Genomic DNA, 23,834 nt, shown 5'->3' with positions numbered 1-23,834 from the left:
ATGGTTTGTTTTGTATACAAAAACTGAATGATAATAATAAAACTTTGGTCCTTGATGTTTCAGGTTCTTAAAACAATTTTTGTCAGCGTTAAAGGTGACTTATTATGCGTCCTTAAACAGGTTAGGTCCATGGCCTATCCAAAACATGTTTATTACATTTTTTGCACAAAATTGTTCTTCGATAATGAGATTTTATTCTGCTCAGTTCAACAGATTTTAGTCTGTTTTAGGGCCTCTGTCACTTTAAATACAAATAAGCTGGCCACGCCCCCCTCCCATCCCTAACTCAATGTTTACACTCTTACTGAAAATAGCTGCAAACAGATTCGCAATTATACAACAGTACATATTCGAAAAGCATTAGTATAGCCTCCTGGACATCCACCTGAAATACAGTAAGTGGTTTCTGGATGGTCGTCAACAAAACACTCGTCTTTTCCAACAGCCATTTTACAGCAGTAAAACAAACTGCCCAAGGTTTCCCAACTTTGTTTTAGCTGTCTGCAGGCGGTTGTGGTCTCTAACCCCCAAATATACCAAATATATAAAACATGACATATAAATACAATAAAAATAAAAAACGCTGCAGTTGGTGAGAGCACTATGCGTCTCTTCACAGGTGAGCAGGTCGGCCTCTTTGTGGCCTCAGAATAACATTTGTATTGATTTTACAAGGCTGCAAGAATTAAATATTTTTTGAGAGATGGTCCTTCATGTAGTATTCTGATAATAGTGGTGTTAACTATACTGCAATCTGAAAAACATATACAATTACCGTCAGTCATCACAGTGTTCAGAGGCCCCTCTTACGCTTTGCATGGCTGTGCTGTCATCAAGGAAGAAAGCTCTTCCACTGGTATAGAAATATTTCCTTGCAAGATAAAGGTGAAAACCTTTATTGATCAACAGTGAGGTGGCTTCTAAAGGAACAAATGGATCCATGCCGTGTCAGTGAATCGTTCCCCCGAAGCCTTACAGGGCCACTGCATCGTCTCTCTTCAAGGCGTGGGCTGGCATCGTTCTCCTACCGTGTGATAACTTTGGGTAAAAAGTACCTTAGCTTCACTGTAGTACAATATATTGACACACAAAAAACAAATCAATTGTATAACCTTATGGGTTACAGTTTTGTTATTAAAACCATTAGGGGTGTAACAATATCTAAAACTCACAAGACGAGATATTGAACAAGACGGGACGAGATCTCAAGAAAACTTCAAAGATCAAATTGATGCATCAAAAAGGCCTTTATTCCGCATTTTTATTGATTTGGCCACAAACTCAACAAACAGATGTGTTTCTTGTTTATCAACTATACATACCCCTAGACATCCAGCCTTCGGTTGTTATAGCGATGCTTTCTGTCTCTTTCGGCGTCCGAATAACTTTCAGTGCTTGTGCCTCCTCTGTCGCTCTGCTGCCGTTTATTGTTCTTCCTGGAAAGCCAAACTGCTACCAAACTAATGACTTAAGAGCAGCTAGAGCATCCTCTGTTACAACTTCCTCAAGCAAAGCCATGACGTCCGCAACTGGCTAATGCTCATAAGATCACAGTAATCTCAGCAAGAAATATTGTGATGTTTAAATATTGCAAGATCTTGTGCAATGAGGTCTTGTTACACCCCTAAATACCATACTTTTGTTATTTCTTAGCACGGACTTGTGTGAATACTTGAATGAACACCTGGTAAGTTTAGTAGCTCCAAGGCTATTTTTTTGCCTTTTCCTGAGTAAAACAAGCAAAACAAGAGGAGTAGCTACATCTCCACACCACCTGGTAACTGAGGAAAGTAACCTTCTGGAGGAAAATAACTTTCAAACCTTGGTACCTTGGTACAGATAAACGACCCATGACGGAGAAGGAGAAGTTCATTTGTCCACTGATGCCTAAACCTACGTAACTTTTTCTTTAGAGCGTGATAGATCTCTCTGTTGGTTTTCAAGGGCAGGTCATATGACACCAACAGATAAGTTCCTTCAGCTCACTGGGAACAGTAAAAAAGAATCAGATTTGAACCCAAATTACAGTTTGGGACTGTGATGAAACTTAATCAGGACCCCAAGCATATACCAGGCTCAGACTAGGACACCCCTAGGCTAAACCTAGCAGAAATTAGGGTTAGGAGACAGTATAAAGAACACATGACACAGAGTAAGAAGTATATAACCAAGTGTATTCCCTCTGTTAATGTACACATATTTAGAGTCATCTCACTGGAACACTTTACAATAACATTTAGAAAGAACAGGTAGATACTGGGAGGAGTATGTTTGAAATGGAGGAGGAGGAGAAAAACCAGACGAACATGACGAGGAAAAATCGATGGAACCTGGCAAGTGAAAAAAGAAAAAGATTGACAGATGGACAGTCTGCTGTAGAAGGAATAGATGCAGGACACAAAAATGAAAGGAAACAAAAGATGAACGATGACAGAAACAGAATAAAAGAGGATCTTATTTTCCCATGGAAATCAGGAATGCTATGTTATAACCCAAATGACATTTGCTCAGTTACCAAAAGAAAATACAAAGAAATTTCAGTATCCCAGGTCTTTTTTTTTTCCTCAAACAGGAATGATAGTAGGGAAAACACATGTCTGTCTCAGTAATGGGATGAGTGTCAAATATTTAGACATTTCACAAACTTGTTTCAGGAATTTTCTTTTCATGGTTCAGTTTACTTTTTTTTTTATAGAGTTGAAAATTGGAATACTAAAGTTCAGTTGTACATCTTCCGGGGACTAGCCATTCTTGTGGATACTCCTCCCACAAAGTTAGTTTTGCCCTTTGGCTGCCATCAGTCCAGTCAGGCAAGAGAAGGACAAAAAGTGGTCTCTTTAATCTGCTGTAATAGATCAGTTCACATTGGAACTCTCGCAAAAATGTAATCGGAATTACCCTAAAACGTCTGTCATTTATTCCGAAATGAGGAGGGAGGAAATAAAAGATAGCAGCTGAATCTTGCCATAGGGTATTTCATCAGCCACACTGTTCATGAGAGGGATAGGGTTGTCAAGATTAGGGAGTTGGGTGTTGTCAAAAAAATCCTGAAGTCCATCTTCCTTGTGCTCTGTCAGCAAACTTACTTATAGACTTGCTCACGCTTTAGGTCCATAAGTTTCTGCATCGTCTATACATATATTTATAGTTATATAGAACAGAGTTCATCTGGTTTGCTGGAGTTTTTTTCTGTGATTAGTAACTGTAAGAACATGACAGTTTCTTTGTTGGCCCACTCGGGGGCGCCGTGGCGTCCCGAAACACACGACATATATCTGCTGGAACAAAGATAGGCCAAGTGGGTTTGGCCACGAGTTTTTGGCGGCTAAACGTACAAGTTAGCATCCGTTAGGTTGGAGCTTGATGGTATCTCACATAGTTGCTACGTTTAACGGTATGATCGTCAGTCATCGTGATTTTTTTCCCGTTTTTTTTTTTTTTGAAACTCCACAGAAAGGAAAACTGTTTATCTCTTTTTCATAAATGAATACTACATGCTTGAAACATGGCAGAGTTCGCATTGCATCGGCTGCTAGGCACCGTAGACAAGGAGAGAAACAGAGAGCGCTAGCCAGTGAGCAAAAGAGAGAGAGACCCGTTCAGACGCGAGAAACTACAGGTGTTTCTTAACTCCCAGATGGATTACGACTTAAATATTTCTGTAAGATGGCGGTAAATTTTGTTCCAGGAATGCTAGCATAATGCTAATGTGTGTTCTGTTTTGGTGTTTGCAAATTACTTTTCAAGTTTTACCCACTCAAAATGAATTATAGGCCAATACTTTTGATGGTGCATGTTTACAGTACTTAAGACTTTATAATGCTAAACCAAGGAATTACTGATTTATCAGCATTGTCTCTGTGGTTGTTGGCACTGTACCTATGAAGATTTAAAAGGACGGATCAGATTCCGTCATAATCGACACCAGAGTTAACATTTTAACAAATACAAGAAGGCGTGAGAAGGACAATGACGCCTCTAAGTTGTTTTTGCTGCTCCTTTTTTGCCGTAGTTTGAATTTACGATACTGAATTTTAACCAAATCAGCCGGTGTGTGATTGCCGTTACCACAAAGCTGCTTTCTCTCTTTCCCTCCGTCTTTTTCCGTCTCCCGTCTCTTTCTTTCTCTTAGTGCGCCTACTGTCTGTCTTTGCGTGTGATGGCGGCGCGTCCTCACACATAGTACTCCTTGTCTTTGTTCTTCTTGTTCTTGGTGACCGTCTTGGCAGTGGCGGGCTGTTTTTCCTTCACCAGAGCGCCGTTGCTCTGCGTGGCCGAGTTGCTGATGTAGTTGCGGCTCTGGTCCACTTGATAGGAGCCCTCGTCTCGGTTGCGGTACTTGTACATGGCGTAAAGCAGGATAAGGATGCAGAGCGCTGCCGCCGCTACAATGCCCACCACCATCCCCGTGGTGCTGCTGGACTGCTGCACCTCCACGGCGCCGGGGAGGCCTCTCTCGGGAGACGTGGGATCTGGAGTGGGAACATGGGGGAAATTTGGGGGGTAGGTTATTCCCGGGATTCTGCGGTGACCCGGGTCTGACGAGGGGTGGGCTGGCGGCAGCAGCACTTGATCCCGGGTGTTCATTTTGCCAGCGGGGATATTGTTGCTACTGCTGCTGCTGCCGCCAGCGGCCGGTTTGACGCGGGGGCCTAGCTGGTCGGGGTTGGCGGTGGGGGTGGAGGAAAGCGGTGGGCGATGGGAGTTGGGGTTACGAGAGAAGTGGCGGTCTCGGGGGTTCTGGACCCCGCCCTCGACTGCCGGGGGAGGAGGGAGGACAGTTCTATCAGTGACCAGAGGGGAGTTTTTATAATAGTCCTCGTCATCCGTCTCTGTCATCTCCCCCGAACCCGAAACCTCTATGGTCTCCTCGCAGTCCTCCTGGTCCAAGGGGCAGGGGGGGTGGCCGTTGGGCATGGGGACGGACTCTTTGGTGGTTTCAAGCAGGGTGAGGAAAGGGCGATAGGTGGTGGGGGGCGGGGGAATTACTGGGTAGCGGGTGGCAATAGAGGGGGGATCTAGGGAGTCCACCGTTATAATGGGCAACACTAATTCACCTCCTAGGACAAGAAAGAGAAAACGAAGAAACAGAGTGTTAGAGACCGCCTTATAGAGCCCGCCTTAAGTTCAAATCAAACAGAACAGTTCAAATGAAAATAGGAAAGCCAGCATTAATTTCTACATCTTAACATGAAGTTAGTTATGTCTGTCTATTCTTTTCTATTTAAGAAGACTGTACTGACTACATCTGAGCTGCAGTGTGTTGTACAAAATACAAGAAAGTACTCTATCCTGATCTGCCTCTCTAGTCTGGACAGACCTATGTGTTACGTCACTAACAAAATATATCAGTAAGCTACAAACAACACTGACAAATTTAACATTTATTGCACTACAAATCCTGTTGTAAACTGCTAACTTTCTAGTCTTACCTACGCTAGCACTCAGGTGTTTCTGCTGTGAGTGGTTAAGTAAGATAGCAAACCACGAGGTTCAGGTCACTTACATCAACAAATTGGCCGCATGATTTTTGCATGAAAAAAAAATTACAAAAAGAAAGCTGTGTAAGATTGTTCTCGGATAGTAATAAACAACCACCCCCCTTTACCTCTTTTACTACTTTCTAGTGTTAAAATGAATTACAATGCAAAGGTATACGTTCTTGAATTACTCACTGACCTCTACCTTTTCTTGTCCCAAATGTTACTTTATGAGAATGCTTTCCCTGTTTCTTTCCATCCCCTATTGGCACGGTGGTTTCTATGGCTCATTTGTCAAAACAAGGCACTGCAGAAGTCTTACTTTTAAGGCTTAACTTTCAAAGTTCACTACGTTTCAGGGAGTTAAACATCTAGTGCCTTGCTGAAATATTTATCGACTTTGATCTTTTTCACATTTTTTTTTACATTGCGACATCAAACTTTAGTTTTGTTGGGATTTAACACAAAGTTGTGTAAAATTTTGAAGTGCAACAAAAGTGAAATATGTTTTTTGATTTTATTTTCAAAATAAAACGTGTCTTATGGATTTTTATTCAGCCCTACTGAGTCAATAAAAGTTTCAAAGTTAGGTCTGGACTTTGGTTGGGGATACAAATATGCTTTGATGTAAACCACTCCATAGTGGCTCTGGTTTTATGCTAAGGGTCATTGTTTTCCTGGAAGCTGACCCTCTGCCTTCAGCCCCTTCTGCACTAGCATAACTTTAATTGATTCTTCACCACTCAGCCTCCATCTAGATTAGTCTCTATTTGCATATACTGTGCAGTTCTTCCCTGATTTTTGGGTTGGTTCAGATCTATCCAGACAAAACCAGACCTAGTGCAAGCAAGGTCTGGTCTATTGATTCCTCCTCAAACAAACAACAACTCAACCGGTGCGTAGTGAGACTGTAGTAGTTGTCAAGAAGGCGGAGTGCAAATCAATAATAACGTTATAAAATGTTGTGGTCCAACCTTTTCTATCGATTGTGGCCAAAGTGCACTTACAGCATCAACTAGACAATAACGAACAAATACATTGAGAATTTTTTTAGAAACTGGTTGCCTAAGGGTACACGTGCAAAATGACATCATCGGAGTCTCGACCAAACCCACATAGTGAAGAACACCCAACCTGGCAACTTTAGCCAGTAAATGTCTCAATCTAGTGAGACTTGACAACATAGAAGGGGCTTTAGTGTCAAGTCTTTTGCTACCTCTAAAAATGTTACCCTATATTTAGCCGAATTTATTTTCCCATTCACTTTGACCAACTTCTTATGAGATGATTAAACCTTGGGATATTGTTTTACAACCTAACCTTGAACTCATGTTTTCAGTTTTCATTCCGCCAGATTTGCATTTCTTCCACTGATGCCTATTGGTGCATATTCCACACATACCAGTGTACTTCCAGAAAGCTCTGTGTTGCCATCTATTTCCACAGGAAATCACTTTTTTTTTTGCATATGTTCTATTTTCAGATTAATTAATAACACAAATAATTTATTACTGTAGCTTGGTTTTTATGATTCTATTTGTTTACTAGTAACCCACAACAGTCTTTTGATGGCTTCACAGATGGTTGTATTTGCATTGCTTAACAAAGTGTTAAGCAATGCATTCTTTTCCTTCACCTTCATAATGAATCCCAACGTTGTGTTACCGTATATAGAATTCCAATAGAATACTTTGAAGTTTGTTATTGTAATGTGCAAAAATGTGAAAAAAGTTCAAAAGGCATAAAAACATTTCCAAAAGAAGTGTCTTTTTTTTTAACATAAACTCTTCAAGCCCTACTCCCACTAAAACCATTCCTCTAAATCCGCCACCAATGGTTAGAAAAAGCTCTTAATGAGCCAAAGTTTGTTTAGCTCCTTCTATTAATCTGTCATAAGCCCACAGTGAAATAAGGACCAGAGAAAGATTACTGGGCGCAAAATGAAAAAGGACAAACACCAAAGGTGAATCCTTCAGTGACACAATAACTGTTTACACATATTGGGAAGCATAAGGACACAAAGCAGTAAAATGAAAACAGTTTTTTTTTTCTTTTTTGGTCAGAGTGGCAAATATGTATGGGTCAAAGAGCACGAAACAGTCATAAAACATGGCAGACGGGAATAAATTACATCACATCTTTGGGGAGAGAAAAGGGAAGGTAAGAGCAAAACATGAGCAAAGATAATGCTAACATCAACAGCATAAAATCATGGCTCAGGCTCTTTGTTTGATTGATGGGGTGAGTGAGTGGAACTCCGTGGGTGAGGCTTTGGAAAGGGCAGTTCAGGGTTGAAACGGGTGTGAGTAAAAAGGAAAAGGGGTTCTGGGATTGTAGGAGTTTCTCTATGGTCCTTAGTTTAACTCATCAACATACAGACACCTCAACCCCATAAACCTTTTAGTCACATTTCAGCAAATAATTTCAAAGAACCAATGCAGTTGAGTTACCATGACTACCAAAACATGTAACATTACATTTCAGAAAAAAAAACAGACATAAAGAAAAACACGAGAGCTGCGAAGGAAAAAGGACTTTGTGCATCTAGAACTTTCTGACTTCTCTCGCTGTCATTGCTCTAAAGTCTAGTTTCCATGGCAATGCTTCGGTTATTTCCCTCCACTCTGTCTTTGTGTCTGAGGGATGTGTTTGCGCCGTGACGACCAGAGGACAGCAGAGCGTGGTGGCACGTTTGAGGAACAAGAGAATTCTGGAGGACTTCCTAAACGGGTCGTTTTTTTTTTTTTTCCCTGTCTAACTAACAAAGAAAGCCATGTGTGATGGACGGTGAGGAGAAACCAGCTCAGCTATCTTTACGCTGCCATCTGTGGCAGATGTGCTGCAAGTGCAACTTGCTACAGCTGCTTTGGGCCCAGCCCCATTATGAGCAGTTACTTCCACTCTCTCCGTGTCCTACTTCCACAGTGAGAGTGGCTGACATTGCAGGTGGACGACCTTGTGAGGCTTTAGCAGCGCTGTAATCCTCTGGCTGTACGGGGGGATGTTGTTTCTCAGCTTATTTCTGGCTGATGTGCAAACCCAAAAGAACACAGCATGCAGTCATTATTTAGCAACTTATGAAATGTTGATCTTGCACATGATTGTTGAAAGTGAGAGATTGTTTCGTCAAACCCGTCCCACTGCTCTGCTGTGCTTTCAGACGGCGGTGCAGCCTCGGGGCCTTATGGCGTCAGTCTATGTAGACTGACAGGCCTGGGCTACTTGGAAAAATAATGAATCTCAACCCTCATCCACAAAGTGGGCCAGGCAGTTATCAAGTCTACCATCTTTTCATTTCCTGTTGTTTGCCTTGAGCCTGATGACAACAGTATTTTAATCCAGTCAACAATGTCTACTGGCTGTGCACCTTTTGGGTCCCCTGAATGCACCTCTGATTCTCCTGCTAACCCTCAAAGGAAGGGGAGAGTTGAGCTAAGGTTGATGTGTCGTGCATGTGCTCCCAATGAAAGCTGCCAAGAACCAGGGTAACTGTTTCGTAGTGACTCCAAATGTGAAATCTGAGCGGATCAATCAAAAATATCAATAATATTGATACCAAGGCAGTATCAGATCAATACTAGCTACTAAGACTGATACTTCAGTTTCAGATTCCCTCTTGAAATGTCATTTTATATTTCTGTTGTAGTTTCTCAACTCTTTTGTAAAAAAAACAGTTTGCTTAGATTTGCTCTAAAGAGATGTTATTTTGTTATTTTTCTATTGTCTTGTTTATCATGTTAATGTTATTAAAATATTTTCAAGACACATAAACTTTATCTAAATTCTGTCCTGGGCTTTAAAAAAATAATCAAAGAAGAAACAAACATCTAAAAGTCAGAAGTTTGATGATATATTATTCTTAAGCCACTATTGTATCGGTATTAATATCGGTATCGGCCCTGTATTTACTTGGTATCGGATTGATACCAAAATATACAGAATCGCAGCCTCTGGTAATTTTCTGTCTCAGGTTTAAAACAAATTATAATAAAACAGTATTAAAAGAAAAAAACACACAAACGCCTCTAGGTCCAAAATTTGATATGTCATACTTCAATAAGCATTACATCGGTAATGATTTCAGTGATTCTGACCTTTAATTTACTTGGAATTGGATTAATACCAAAATATGAAGTATCACACTCCTCTAGTGAGAACACTAGAGGTGTGTTTTAATATGTGTATGTATGATGACATTTCTGATTTAAACAGCACTGAAAATGCAGCTCATGTCTCCAGTGACTGCTTGTTTCTGTCATTTACACCCAAAAGTGAGAGAGCATCAGATATTCTGTTTGATTTATTGAGCTAGACTCCACTGATTTAAGCTGCTGAGGCGGTGAGTTCACGTTTAGGCCACATGATGAAACTTTTTTTTTCATCTCTACTCTCACGCTGCACCGCTTGCCCGCCCAGTGTGACTGACCTGCCATCTTTATTTACACAAAATGAGACCAGCCTAGATGGACTCTGATGCATTAATGTCACTCGCTTGAAAACATTCGTGTTGCCAATAACGCCGCGCTGCTCACACGCGTTTGAAATATCTAGATAAAAAAGAAAAAAAGGGCTGTTTGGAGACTGAGCATTCTGTAACTCGGCTTTGATTAGACCGCAGATGGAATATCCAGCAGCATGTCCGAGCCCGATACGTCCCTCGCTGCGGAATGATACCACAATAGGAGCAATTACGACCAAACCGCCTGTGCAGCGTAAGGGTTCCATAAGCTGTCTGCAAATGGTGCATTTGCTGCTGTCGCTCTCAGAAAAAAGGGATTTATTTTGAAAAAAAGGCAAAAAAAGCAAAAAAAAAAACAACAAAAAACCCAGCAACATTAACAGCAACAAAAAAAATAAATGCCCCTGACTTTATATAGTGTTTTGCAGGGTGTTACATATTTGCGGGAATGAAACTCACCAGTCAGCCCCTATAGCGCTTGAGCCGCTGGATTGCCTCTATAAACCTGGGTGGATTTGATTTCACAGTGAGAAACATGTCAGACCTGCAGAAAGGATCTCAGCCTGATTTGAAGACATCATCATTTACCATTTCTCCACTATCCCATCTTTATCTCTGCTCTATTTTTCAGTAATAAAAAAAATTCAGTGTCTCCGTTTAGCTGATCCCCCCCGTCAAACTTGTTTAAAAAAAAAAAAGCAAGAAACTGCAAAGCTAATTCACCGTAGAAAAATTAAAGAGATTTGAAACTAATTAAAAGAGAAATGACTAAAATTAGGAGCTCTGGACAGTCTGCGTTCTCTGTTGTCAGAGAAAAATGCAAACACATTCCCTGATAGTCTGAAGGGTGAGTGAGAAGACTTCCTGCTGGGAAAGCAGCAACGCAAGGAGGAAAAAAAAAAAAGAAGAAGCATTTCTCCCTCTTCAGATGTGGATTTGGATTTAATTATAGCTTAAATGAGTTCTGGGATCGCTTGCTGCACGTTTTTATTTAAACATAGACAATACACACATATGTGGCTGAATACAGATCAGTCAAGAGTTTTGTTTTCAGTAATTACAGCTTGGGCTTCGTCTTAAAATGGAAGTTATTTTTCATCAAACTAGACAGAAAATGTTTTGTTTTGCAACAAAACACTGCATCTATGTATAATTTCATAGATGGAATATGAGCTATGAGCAGTTTTGGTCAGTATTCTACATACATACACTGCATGATATATTCATTTTGGACTTTTTCTGTTGCTTTTCTCCATGAGGAGGGTAGAATCAGGGTTGAAAACAAGAACCGTGTGGAAAAATTTATTGTGAATTTTTCACAGCCTAACAACTAGACATGTAAGTTCAAATATACATATTAGGCTGAGAACACTTGAGCCAGATGCAGAGAAACCTTGCAAACGTTTTAGCACTAAAGTGACTCTGGTATAATTCTGATTGGATGTTGAAGCATTTTTCTCATCAGCAATCATGGTGTTAATTGGTTTGGTTCTCAGCTTTGATCATAGATTTTCAATACAGATGCGAATTGTTAGCTTGATTTTTCCATTCCAAATCCAACTTGGACCGGTGTCATGTTGGTATGTTAAGTTTTAACCATATAATTGGGACGTTGAAGAATTTGGAAGTCTAAGTTGTGGGATACACTATAATTTCTGGAAACACAACTTTCGACTTTTGGTACTAGGGCTGCACTGATTGCAGTTTTCTTACTGATCAGTGATCTTTGAAAAGCCTGACCTGCAGATTCCGATTTTGACAGTTTTTTTTTTTTGGTCTGAAAAGTTGATAAATATGACATCAAAGATGCCAAGTTGGCAACAGTGAGGTGACTATCATTGTCAGTCAGTTCTCTCTCACTGCAAAAAGAGGACAGTGGTTGATTTTCAGGACTTTGTGGCAAGAAATACAGATCAGTTTCTTATGCACGTATTGACCCATCACTGATCTCCCAAAATTAAGGAAATCTGTCCTTTGGTTTGAACGCCTCGCATACAGTTTGTCATTTTTGGTGAATAACTCAATTTTTGTCTGACCTGAACATAAAAGTGATTTCCAGGAGGGGTTTGGATCGTCTGTGGAGGAAGCTGAACACTTCAATTTAGATCCCAAATACATCTCAGAACTGATTTCAGAATGCTAAAACTAGCCAACATCAAACTTCCGGAGAAGTCTTAACCTCAGTTGCATTGAAAATGTATAGATTAAGTTTGTTAAAAGCCCGCTTGGGCAAAGAAACCTAGTTTGTTCAAGCTGCTTCTCACTGTAATTCCCTGAAAACTCTATAGCTGAATCAAATAGAGGTAAAAGAGAAATCCTACAAAAGAAAACATCTTTTTAATAAGAAGGTTGATATAGTCAATAAAACGTTGAGATGCTTTCAGAAGGTTAACCAACTCTTTCAAATTATTAGAAAACCAAGAAATTCCTGAAACCACTTGGAAATTTTACCTGAACTGAGATAAAAAAAAAAGGTTGTTATGGTGATCTTAGAATGAAAGACAAAAAAATCATTCAGCATTTCACAATAAAAAATATATAGAATTATTACTGATAGATTGTAATTGGATTATATTTTTCCCCCCACCAATTATAGTTGCAGAATATCAAATGTTTCTGTTTTGTTTTACTGTGCAAATATCTGCATAAAACATAATGAAAAGGGAAAACGTCTAAGGATCTGAAATTTGGGCTGTGTATTCGGTTAATAATTATTCATGGTGATTTCACATTAATCATTTAAGTTCTATTTCTCTTGGCTAAATTGTGCGATTGAAACATCAGGTGAAGGAGGAGGAGAACCATTTCTGAAACCTGCTATTCAGAGATCATCACTGGTGTTCACCGCCAAACATCCAAACTTTGAAACCCATTTATTAAAGCTGGGGCTGTTTCCTTGCCAAGGGAGCTCAAAGAAGCTTCACACTGACAAATAACTGACACCCAAACTCATTGAGTGGGATCACACTGGACTGGAGGGCCCGGCGCTCTGGGGTCAGCCCTCATTTATCACCCTATCTCGTACACTCACTCGTCGACCTAAAAAGAGCATTTGCGGGTTGTCTCTATGGTATGTCATCTGATGAATTATTGAGGAGCACCCCCAAAGCTCTGATCTTGTCAGAGTAAAACTGATATAGCGTCTACAACGTCCTAGGACTGGTAAGTAGCTTGAGGTTGGCGAGAGAAAGGCAAAGTGAGGTCATGCGGAGGTAGAGCAAACTCATCAAGTGAAATATGGAGATGGGATGGAAGACGTAATGAGCAGAACTTGTTGGACGAATAGGCTTTTTCGAAATGTGTACTGCAGTAAATGACACTTTAGTAGTTTTGAGGGAAAAAAAAATGTTCTGTGTCCATATTCGTTTTGTCATTTTCTGCCTTGAATCCAGCTTTGTAACAGAGTCCTTCTCATTTCTGGGTCTGTTTGCTCCCTCTGACTTAGGCTCATTACCACCAAGGGCAGATTCAAACCAGCGCTCTAATTGGGTGATGTAATTAAGCCTCGCTTACAGTCAAAGTTTAATTAGCCTAGTGGGAAAGCAGGATTTGTTCATGGGAATTCCACTCTACTTGCGTTCCCAATTTTGCATCCTGTTCCCGTTCTCTCTCTTTCCCTCCCTGTGGTATCTGCGTTTCACTCCTCTCTCATTTCTCCGTTCTCCTTTGAGTTGCGACACAACGTGATAAGCATCTCAACAAAACTCCGTTCCATTCATCGTCGCCTCATCAGTTTGTTTGATACATTTCCCACCTACTCTTCACTTGACAGCAGCCAGAAGACAGTGGCCTTCATTCCTTCTCATGAGCAAAGACATCTTTTAGACCTTCAGACATTCTCTAGCATGGGCATCAAAGGGTCTCCTGGTTTGGATTGTGGGTCTCTGGTCCCACAATCCATTCAAAGTATTTTATCTTGGTTATACTTCTGCAGCTAAACACGTTGCTACAGGGATCCCCCTAGGCGAAAAGAGGCACTGAGACCTCTTTTCGCCTTACTGTGTACACTGCCTCAACAGACTAGATCAGGGATCGTCAAATCAAGGCCTCACAGGCAGGTTGTAGATGTGTCTCTGCTTCCGCACACCTGAGTTTGGTCATTAGAAGGATTCTGGAGAATTTGACTGCACTGAGGAAGAAATCCAGCCATTCGATTGAGGTGTGTGGAACCAGGGACACATCTAAAAATTGCAGGACACCTGCAAGTCGTAAGGCCTGGACTTGAAGACCCCTGGACTAGATCATTTGATCAAATGGCTCTTCATACCACTGCCCAGCTTTGTCTGTAATTCCCACCTACCCCACCATATCTGCATGAATTTAGTTTCTATCTCTTGCTCAGTCAAAGGTAGCAAGAAACTTGAGCAATCAATGACCAGCTGACCTTTAAAGGTGTTGCCTCAACTGTGTGATCATTCTGCTTTGCATTGTTAAACATAAAAAAAATCATGACGTACCTAACCCAACACACTGCTCAGCTCCCAGTGAAGTCTGTGGTGATCTCTGACCTTGATGATGGCAATGCCTTCCCCACTAATCTCCCTGCATGTGCAGGAAAACCTCTCAGATGGTCACAATATGATGACGCGTTTGGTCTTTAACTAGCCCGAGAGACCACCAGTTGGTTAGCCACCCAGATCAAACTCAAGTCAATGTTGTCAAGCTACAAAGTGCTTACTGGAATGTCTGTCATCTACATTAATGCTCTCGGTAACACTTTATTTGAAGGGGTGTGCATCAGACTGACATGACACTGTCATAAACATGAGATGACATTGTCATGAACATAAAGAAGTCTTTAAAAGTGCCAACTTTGCATTAAAGTATCATAATTTACAAAATCATGCAAAGTTGGCATTTTTAATGGACTTTCAATGCAACTTTTAGAGCAACTTTGCATTAAAAGTGTCCTTACTTACTGAATGACATTTCATGACAACAGTCATAAACATTCATAAAGACTTCTTTATGTTCATGACAATGTCATGTCAGTCTTATGCACATCCCTTTAAATAAAGTGTTCCCATGCTCTCCAAAAGGCTAATGCTGACACTCAGTCACTCTGGTGATCAAGGGGTCGTAAACTAGCTGTGCCTGCATCGTGCTCAAGGCAATCCTCAGAAATGTCCCCGGTAGAAGTTAACTGATGAAGTATTTCAAACACTATATGGGTATTTATGTGATGAACAAACACAAAGTAGAACATAATTATAAAGCTGAAGGAAAATGAGACACGCTTTGTAAGTTATTTTAGTTTCTAACAAATGAATCTATATGTGTATCTACATATCAAATTTGTCTACCACATTTAATCTCAACAACACGCTGTAAAGTTTGTGGTTATAACATGACAAAAAGCAAATAAAACAAAAAAAAATGATGGGGAATGAATATGTTTACTAGGTGCTGAGCTTTACTACTGCAGCTGCGGGTAAACCCATCTGTAAAGTGCGTAGAGCTTTGCGGAAGCAGGAAGAAGTTGTATTGATCCCTATGAATTCCCAGCCCTCATATCAGGCACAGCTTAACAGAAACTCCACAGCTGTGCTTAACATTTTCCTGTCCTTCCTAAAGGCAGCTCAATAATTTCCAGCTCCTTCTCACATGTAATTGAAAACACTGGGAATTGGTCCTATCTCTGACAGGCTGGAAACCTGTATTTGTGGAGATGAGGGATGGACGGGGGGGGTTGGGGGGGGGAGGACATGCGCTGCGGACAATGTTGATTCTTCTTTCCTTGTCCACAGCTTTCAGAGAGGCTTATCCAACCTGGCTGGCTCGGCACGCTGGAGCCGTTTCAGCATCTGGGAGGCGCGATACGGAGCACGTGTGCATACGCGCGAGCAAGCGTTTATTTCTCAGGAGAGTCGGCTGCAGAGAGAAAACTTTACACCCACAGAGTGAGAGAGGCAAGTGTCTGTCTGGAGAGGTGAACATGTCTGCCACTATCTCCGCGTGCGTGCGTGTTGGTGTGTGTGCGTGTGTGTGTTTCTGTTTGTGGGTGGGCAAAGAGAGTTGCATTTCCCCACAGGAGATTAAGGCTGGGCATAGAATCCACTGAAATACTCTCATTTCTGCTTTCGATAAGAGTGGAACCGTGGCTCTATTTCGGTCCCAACCACCTACAGAGAAAACCGCAGGAGAGTGCTGCTCTCCAGTTCCTGAACACAGCTTCAGATCAGTTTCTCTTCACACAAGCATACTGATAGGCTCTGTAATCTCTTGCTATTTACAGGCGCAACACAGCCATAATCCTTATTCCCAGTTTATTCTGGAGAAGCGCAGCGACGTTAAGAAGCAAACACGGCAATTCTGCCATCTTTTCTATTTTCCAACTTTTTCAAATAGCAAATGTTCCCTGAAATGAGGTCTATTGCTTTTTCCTAGATAGATTTGTTTACATATGAAAAGAAGTGGTGTGCTTTTCATGTAAATGGTGAAATTGGAACTTGTATTGTAACTTCATAAGAGAAGATTTAAGGGATGCTTTTCAAGGGAGAGCCATGTTGTTTCCTGTCAGAGGTTAGATTGTAAATCTCAGTCATCTTGAGCTAATGGAGTCAACTCTACATGCTGTGGTTTGTAGTCAGAGAAGTATTGTTCAGTTCAAACCTTCTGTTTTTATTTCACTACAAATCGACGGTTTGAAGTGAAATTCTGAGATTACCAGTAACAGTAGAAAACAGATCATATCACTCTGATTTTGTTAAAAAAATGAAATAAAAACTCTTGCTAAAAGTCCATATCAAAGCGGACTGCAGAAATGAAAAACAACTCAAGCATGAAATAATTCTCAGTAATGTGACAATATCTGCTATCGTAGTCTTTTAAGTATCTACAGTTTCACAATAAACATCTTTTAAGTTGGTCGTTTTGTCAGTAAAGCTGTGTTTATGTTGCTCCTAGCAGCTGTTAACCTCCCACCATTCCCAGGACTCTGACTGTTTCAAATGATCTTTCTTTACTGTAGTTCAGTTTTGATTGGTCAAAGTTTCTTACATAACTATATATTAGCCCTTTAGTTTGGGCTGAAGGAGGAGCATGGAAGCAGATGCTAGCTTTTGTGTTGTTAGCGGCTAGCAGCTAGCCAGTCACATTTTTCTCAGCTACTTTCTTCTTTTTTAAGTTGAGTGCCTAAAATGCTGACAGTAAAACAATTTATCAGTACGGGAGGTTTCTATGCATTTGTTACATATATGAAAAGTCTTTATTACTCAAACTCTGTCAGCGCAACCTGCCAGCTCAACATCTACTGCCTTCCTCACCTGCTGCATTCATCAAACATGAATGCAGCAGGTGCTCTTTCTGTCTGGGATTCAATAGTTTACACCAACGTTGTGTGAGAGATTCCACTTTGATGAGAATTTTCATTTTAATTAATCGACAAGATCTCATTGCGCACCATAAACACAGCTGATAATAACGTTATAGAACCTTACTTCAAAACATCCAAACCATTCCTTTGATTAAACCCAAATTAATCTTCCCACAGTCGCAACAGAATCAGTGTGAGATTTGTTTTTAATAAATTTTTTAAAAAAATGCACATTTTATTTCCTGACCCTCGCAGCTTTTAAGCCCTAATGGTAGCAGTGGGAGTAGCTCGAGCCATGCTGATTCTTTGTGTGAACATGGTTCTTGGCAGTTTTCATGTACAATGGAGCTGGAAAGCACAGAGGCAGGGAGTAAAACACATGGCCTTTTACTTCCCCCTCCTGTTGGGGTGTCAGAACATTACTTGACCTGCTGTTCAGACACAGTGGCTCAGCTGCATGCTGCACACAACAAACTGTGTTACCATGTTGAAACCGTTTGTCCTTGTTAAAGTCAGCGCCGGAGATTTGTGCAACAGCTGAGAAAATGTTAGAAAATACTACTTGGCTGGGAAATTGAAGAAGTACAAATTCTGCTGGTAGAAGAGAGAGAGAACAAAAACATGGAGTAACCTTTGTCCAATCAGAGGTGCATACAGGGGGACTGCAAAAACCAAAGTATGAGACAGTCTGATTTCCTTTTATTTTTTTCCTTTTTAGGTTTCTGGATAAAACACAATAAAGACAGAACTTTCTGAGCTGACTCACCATTTCCGGGCTCGCACTCCTCCAAATCCTCGTCGTCGCTCGGACACTCTGCTGAAGCTACCAAGAGGTCGTCGGCGTTCTGGAGGAACGGAGAGGGACAGAACAGCAGGGCAGATTTTATTCAAGGGAAGAAGCATGCCGATCATCTTAGAGAGAGTCAACACTTTTCAGGTCCACAGAATTCCATCTAACCGTTTGTACATTCTGTAGGTGCAGGACTCTGTTGTAACTTTCACTTTGAACATGGGGGATTGCTGTTCAGCCGATGTGTTGGAAATGTGCTGCTGGTGGGCGCAGCTTTGTGAGCTGCACTTGTGTTCATGTAGGCAGAGTTGGGGGAGCAAAACAAAGAGAAACGAGCTCTTTCTGACCAAACACTGATGATCAAAGAGGTGTAGCTTTTCTTAATAGTAGGCATCGACTCTACTGTGTGGGCAAGGAAGTCATACACTGTAAATGGTTTGCGTTCACAGTGCTTTTTTAAAGTTGTTTCTTCACAACAACTTTAAAAGTAGGAACCCAACAGGACTGAGCGGTCTGTCAGAAAGAGATTCTGCCAATAAATGCTTCTTCTGTTCTAATTCAGATAATTTTATTACTTTTCCAATCCTTAATTTATCAGAATGAAAATGCAATACACGGTTGATCTTTTACTTTATTACAATTCTGCAATAAAACAAAGTAATATGAGCAACAGAGATAAATCGACCTTCACTCTTAGAAATCGGTCTGCATTGCTTGTTGCTCATGGAAATATGTTGTATTCCTGTAAATCATGGAATACCCATAAAATCCAGTCAGCTCTGCTTTTTCTCCCATTGTGTTAACCGCCCTCACTGCTGCTGCAGCTTCTTTTCATAACTTTTAATGTGATTTAGCTCATGCACATTCCTCCTCAGCTGCCTAACAGCTGAACTACCATGTGCAACCAGGTCACACACAGAGCGATAGTTTGCACTGCAGTGTCTTCGTTAAAAGTAGGAGAAATAATAAAAAATAAAAAAGCATTTACATTTTAATTCTAGATGAGTTTGGAATTGTTTTTGATTTGAACACATAATTTAAGTTCCTATAACATAAAGCAAAAAAAAAATAAATAAAAAAAATCTGAAAAATAAATGACCTGACGAATATTTAAATGTCATCTGTTTATCTTTGATTTTCAACCTTTATTTTTTTTTGGTCAATGCTGACTGTTTTTAGTTTCTGGATGTGCACACATAAAAAAGAACAGATAAACAAAAAATAAAAATAATTTAAAAAATTACTTTTTTTTCTTCATTTTTTTCCAATTAAACTCTAAGATTAGGATATTTATGCTGGATTTGAGTTGCTTAAAATATATCCATGTAACATGGACGCCCCATTGTCTTTTGGGATTAGCATAAATACCATTTATAGCAAAAGATTTAAAAGATTCAAAAGATTTAGCAGTTGCTAAAAAAAAATGCTAAAACATATATGAATATTGAGGCAACTAATAAAAACATTGAGATGTTTCAGGATTCGGGGAAGATTTAGATGATAAAAGTTGGCAGGAGTCCTGCAACTTTTAGATGTGTCCCTTGACATGTTCCATGCCTCACTAGCATGCAGTCAAGTTACACAATGCTCTGCTAATGAGTTAGCAGAACTCATTTAGCATTGAGTACTGTAAATATGTTACACTCATATATATATATATATATATATATATATATCCATCCATCCATTTTCTTGCACCCTTGTCCCTTAATGGGGTCGGGAGGGTTGCTGGTGCCTATCTCCAGCTAACATTTCGGGCGAGAGGCGGGGTCACCCTGGACAGGTCGCCAGTCTGTCGTAGGGCAACACAGAGACACACAACCATGCACACACACACTCACAACTTGGGGTAATTTAGACAGACCAATTAACCTAACAGTCATGTTTTTGGACTGTGGGAGGAAACCGGAGTACCCGAAGAAAACCCACGCATGCACAGGGAGAACATGCAAACTCCATGCAGAAAGACTGGGTGTATATATATATATATATATATATATATATATATATATATATATATATATATTGCTTCTTTGTGTGCTTTGGAGTTTCTGTGCTGATGAATTTTTTTGTGAAGCGATAAAAGCTGGGTAGCTCTTGAAATGCTACAAAATAAAGCTGTATTTCCTTCAGCCCACTGGCTGCAATGTTCATGGCATCTCATGGCACCTTGAGATGCCATGACACCTAAATCCTGAACATCATGGCATGGAGTGCATCCCAGTTTTCCATATCTGGCATATAACCATTCATTTTAGCTTTTAAACTGGTTCTATTGATCCTGTGTCCAGACAGAGGGATAATCAGTAGCCCAGCATCATGACCTGTTTGTTCTGAAGATCCTGCAGCTTCCACTTCTCTTCCTAACATGGCGCCTCCTCACCCTGACTCTCATACTGTCAGGAGGAACCACAGAGCTCTGTTAGGTTAAAAGCTCCTCTTTTGAAGTTGGGATATTTTTCCTCCAACAAGTTCCAGAGGAATCACCTCAAACCAGATGTTGGACTGGATTTTATTTCACTGTCATTTGTGAATATTAGAGCCTCATTTTCAACAGTGGAGCTATAAAGGTTGAAAAAGGTTATAATTTTAGAGAAAGTATCATCAACATCAATATTTCCACTAAATAAGAGGCAAAAAACGTGTTTGATAAAGAAAAAGCCTCTCAGTCTCTGAGCTCAAAGCACCAAGCTATTTTTTTATATTAGACAATTAATTTAATTTCACATAATTATCGCGGTAGAAGCCATTTGTTTGTTAAATATTTAATGAAACATATTTACCGTGTTTGATTTTTGTTATGAATGACGTATACTCACAAAGAACGAGGTAATTAGTCCAAGTTTGTCGTTTTGTGAACGTTCAGAAACTATAGTGGCTGTGATGAGCCAAGACAAAGGTAAAAAAGGTAAAACAACCTGAACAGGTGATCAACTCTAAACCACTCGCACCTTTTTACTCTCCGTCTTTCTGTGATTTAAGCACACCCGTTGCCATGGCAACCTCCTGCGCTCCACAAGCCGACCAGAGATTACGCTAAAAACATAACATTCAGTCTGTTACAATATTAGGTTTGCAGGCTTGATATTTATTTTGCGATCATTAATAAGCCTCCCTGAACACAGAGGTGGTTGATTAGTTAATTTTAAACTCCTGCTCTGCTCGTTATTTTAATAATGGAACCGAAACACACAGAATTGCGCAACACCTTGTTGAAACAATAATTACTGAGATTATTATTGTTGGGTCATTAATTTGAACACGTTTTGTTGATTTTTTTGGTGTTGCTCTTTCATAAAGTTACGAACGTTTTGATAAGCCAATCAGAGGAGGACGTGCTGGTCTCAGTTTGTCACCTAATGCCGAGATCGACTCAAAACCTTCCGTGATCGACTTATTGCCCCCCTGCTCTGGTAAAGCACGAACAGTTCAGAAACTATATGAAATGGGAAAAAGCTATTTATTAAATGATTAAGTTGTGTTTTAGATTGTTCTTGAAAAACTAATCAGCCACGGCTGATTAGTGAGTGAACTCACGGCTGCACAGTGAATCCATTGATTCTTTACAGCAGACAGCCGCTCCCCTCTCTTGCAGGTACTGCGTACCCCCGCTAAATCTTTTAGGGGTAAAGATGCCTGCCGTACCCCCCTGTATACTTTCACCCCTGTATATATATACAGGTGAAACCCATAATAGCATAGTTATATGAGTGGCCTTACAGTGGTCTTTACTGCCTGTGGGTAACATTTTGTGCATAAATATTTACATTGCATTAAAGAAAAAAAAACATATGACAAAAACATTTGACATATAACAAAAAGTATGACACGTGGCCTGAAAATCTTCACAAATTGTGGAAAACGATCACATTTTTTATTGTTATGGTGAGGAGGAAGAAGATAAAATGTGTAGCAGTGAGTCGGAAACAGAGAAGGAAGAGCAGCGGGGATCTTGACATGAAAGCAGATTAAACTAGACAAGGTGGTTCCAACGAAGTGTCCCGTGTTTGTCCTGACTGTCGCATGACTCACACAGCTGCATGTCTAGACGCCCCGGCCTCCTCCCCGCCCGTCTTCCCCGCCACTTTGTTATTCAAGATGGGGTCATCCGATAGAAAATGGAGAGCTTTTATCAGCGTAATTGATTTGAGCTCCGCGGTGCTCGGCAGGGCTTTTCTCCTCGTTATTAATCCACAGTATGGGCGCTATCATTTATTAATCACATTGTGTCAGTTTGAGTGCGTGCTCATGTCACCTACCTCTGTCAAACAGGCCTAACGATGCCGTCTCACATTCCAGGTTATATCTCTGTTTAACATACAGGGTTTTTCTTTATTATTATTTTATCAGTTCAGTCATCTGCCTTGATATCATCGTAATAAATTAGAACATAATTAAAAAGTGGATTTCTTTTAGTAATGTCATTTAAAAAGTAAAACTCATGGGTCCATTACGCACAAAGTGATATAAATCCTGTGTTTTTTTTGACAGCTAATGAAAACTCAAACTTTACTTTAGAAAACGTCAATAATATTCTAATTTATTGATTGCAATACATTTGACAATTCAAATAATAATAAAAAAAATCAATAGAGATATTAACATGCTGAACAATATGTACATGTACTGTTCATGGTAGTACCACCTTATTAAATACTAAAAACAACCAGTAAAAACAGCAAAATAACAGGAAAACGAGCAGTTTTCAGGGATTTTGATCCTTTGGCACAAGCTATTATTGGTTGATAGCTCGTATTGCTAATAGTAGTTAGACTGCTATTGTTATAAGCTAATTGCTAATAGAATGAGCTAAAATCACTGTTTCTTGTCATTCTCAAGCAAGAACATGGTTCAGTTGCCAGCATGCCTAGGTGGGCCCCATGTGGGGGAAAGGAGGGCTGATATATGGGTCCCATTTGGATTTGTCTGCAGGTTCCACGATGGCCCCACATGGGTTTGCCCATGTAGGGCCTCAGCCTACATGGGCCCTAAATGGACAAACCCATGTGGGCCCACCACCATGTAGGGCCCATGTGGGCAGTGGCCCTACATGGGCAAATCCATGTGGGGCCATCGTGGAACCCGCGGACAAACCCATATGGGACCCATCTGGTCGGCCCTCCTTTTTCCCACATGGGGCCCACCTAGGCATGCTGGCAGGGGTTGGGTCTAATTTGATTCCCAGATCTGTGTTCTGACTTCAGAAATATAATAGAGCACTACTATTAGCTTCTACTGCTAATAGTAGTTAGCAAGCAAGTGTTATAAAACTAATTGCTAATAACAATTAGCCAAAAACAGTTTTTTTTAAATTTGGGGCCAGAACATGGTTCAGTTGGGTCTTATATTCCCAGATCTGTGTTTTAATTTCAGACACATAATGAAGTACTGCATCGCAGTTCACTTAATTTTAGCAAATAAAACCTAAGTGTTTGTATTTACCGTGAAAATAATCACCATCAAAATATCTTGAGCACCAATAAAGTTAGCCCCGGTACCACTAGTACTAACTGTACAACATGAATGAGATCAAACTATGCCAGTATACAGAGTCAGCTCCGTTTGTGTCCCTACAAAACAGCAATGCCAGCTAAAATAGTAATCTAAGAGTTGTTTTTAGTGTCCGAGTTATCCTTGGCTGTAATTTAGTGCAGCATCTGTGACACACTTGTAAAGCCAAATTCACAACATGCCCCCCTGGAACATCCAGAGCGGCCCACAATGCTACCACTGCCTGTAATTCATCAGATAGGATCGTCAGGGGGCCCACTAACCCAGTGTGCTGATAAA

The 23,834-nt window shown here is 40.4% G+C and overlaps 1 protein-coding gene across 12 annotated transcripts in view; it reads right to left on the bottom strand.

The window, feature by feature from the left end:
* Window positions 1-2,153: 2,153 nt before the first annotated feature.
* nrxn2b (neurexin 2b) overlaps window positions 2,154-23,834 on the bottom strand; it is an 811,982-nt gene continuing 790,301 nt past the window's right edge. For 10 of the 12 annotated variants that reach the window (XM_081599837.1, XM_081599838.1, XM_081599834.1 and 7 more), the window contains 2 exons: window positions 18,021-18,099; window positions 2,154-5,060 (listed from right to left, as the gene is read on the bottom strand). In XM_081599837.1, coding sequence (XP_081455963.1) covers window positions 4,174-5,060; window positions 18,021-18,099 — 966 coding nt within the window. In that variant the 3' untranslated portion in view covers window positions 2,154-4,173. The remainder of the gene's footprint in view (window positions 5,061-18,020; window positions 18,100-23,834) is intronic. The other 2 variants (XM_081599839.1, XM_081599840.1) reach the window with 1 other exon arrangement.

The sequence above is a fragment of the Poecilia reticulata genome, chromosome 18, assembly GCF_904066995.2.
Source record: "Poecilia reticulata chromosome 18, P_reticulata-male-v2, whole genome shotgun sequence".
In the NCBI taxonomy this organism is placed as follows: Eukaryota; Metazoa; Chordata; class Actinopteri; order Cyprinodontiformes; family Poeciliidae; genus Poecilia; species Poecilia reticulata.
This window is presented reverse-complemented; position numbering and strand designations above follow the sequence as displayed.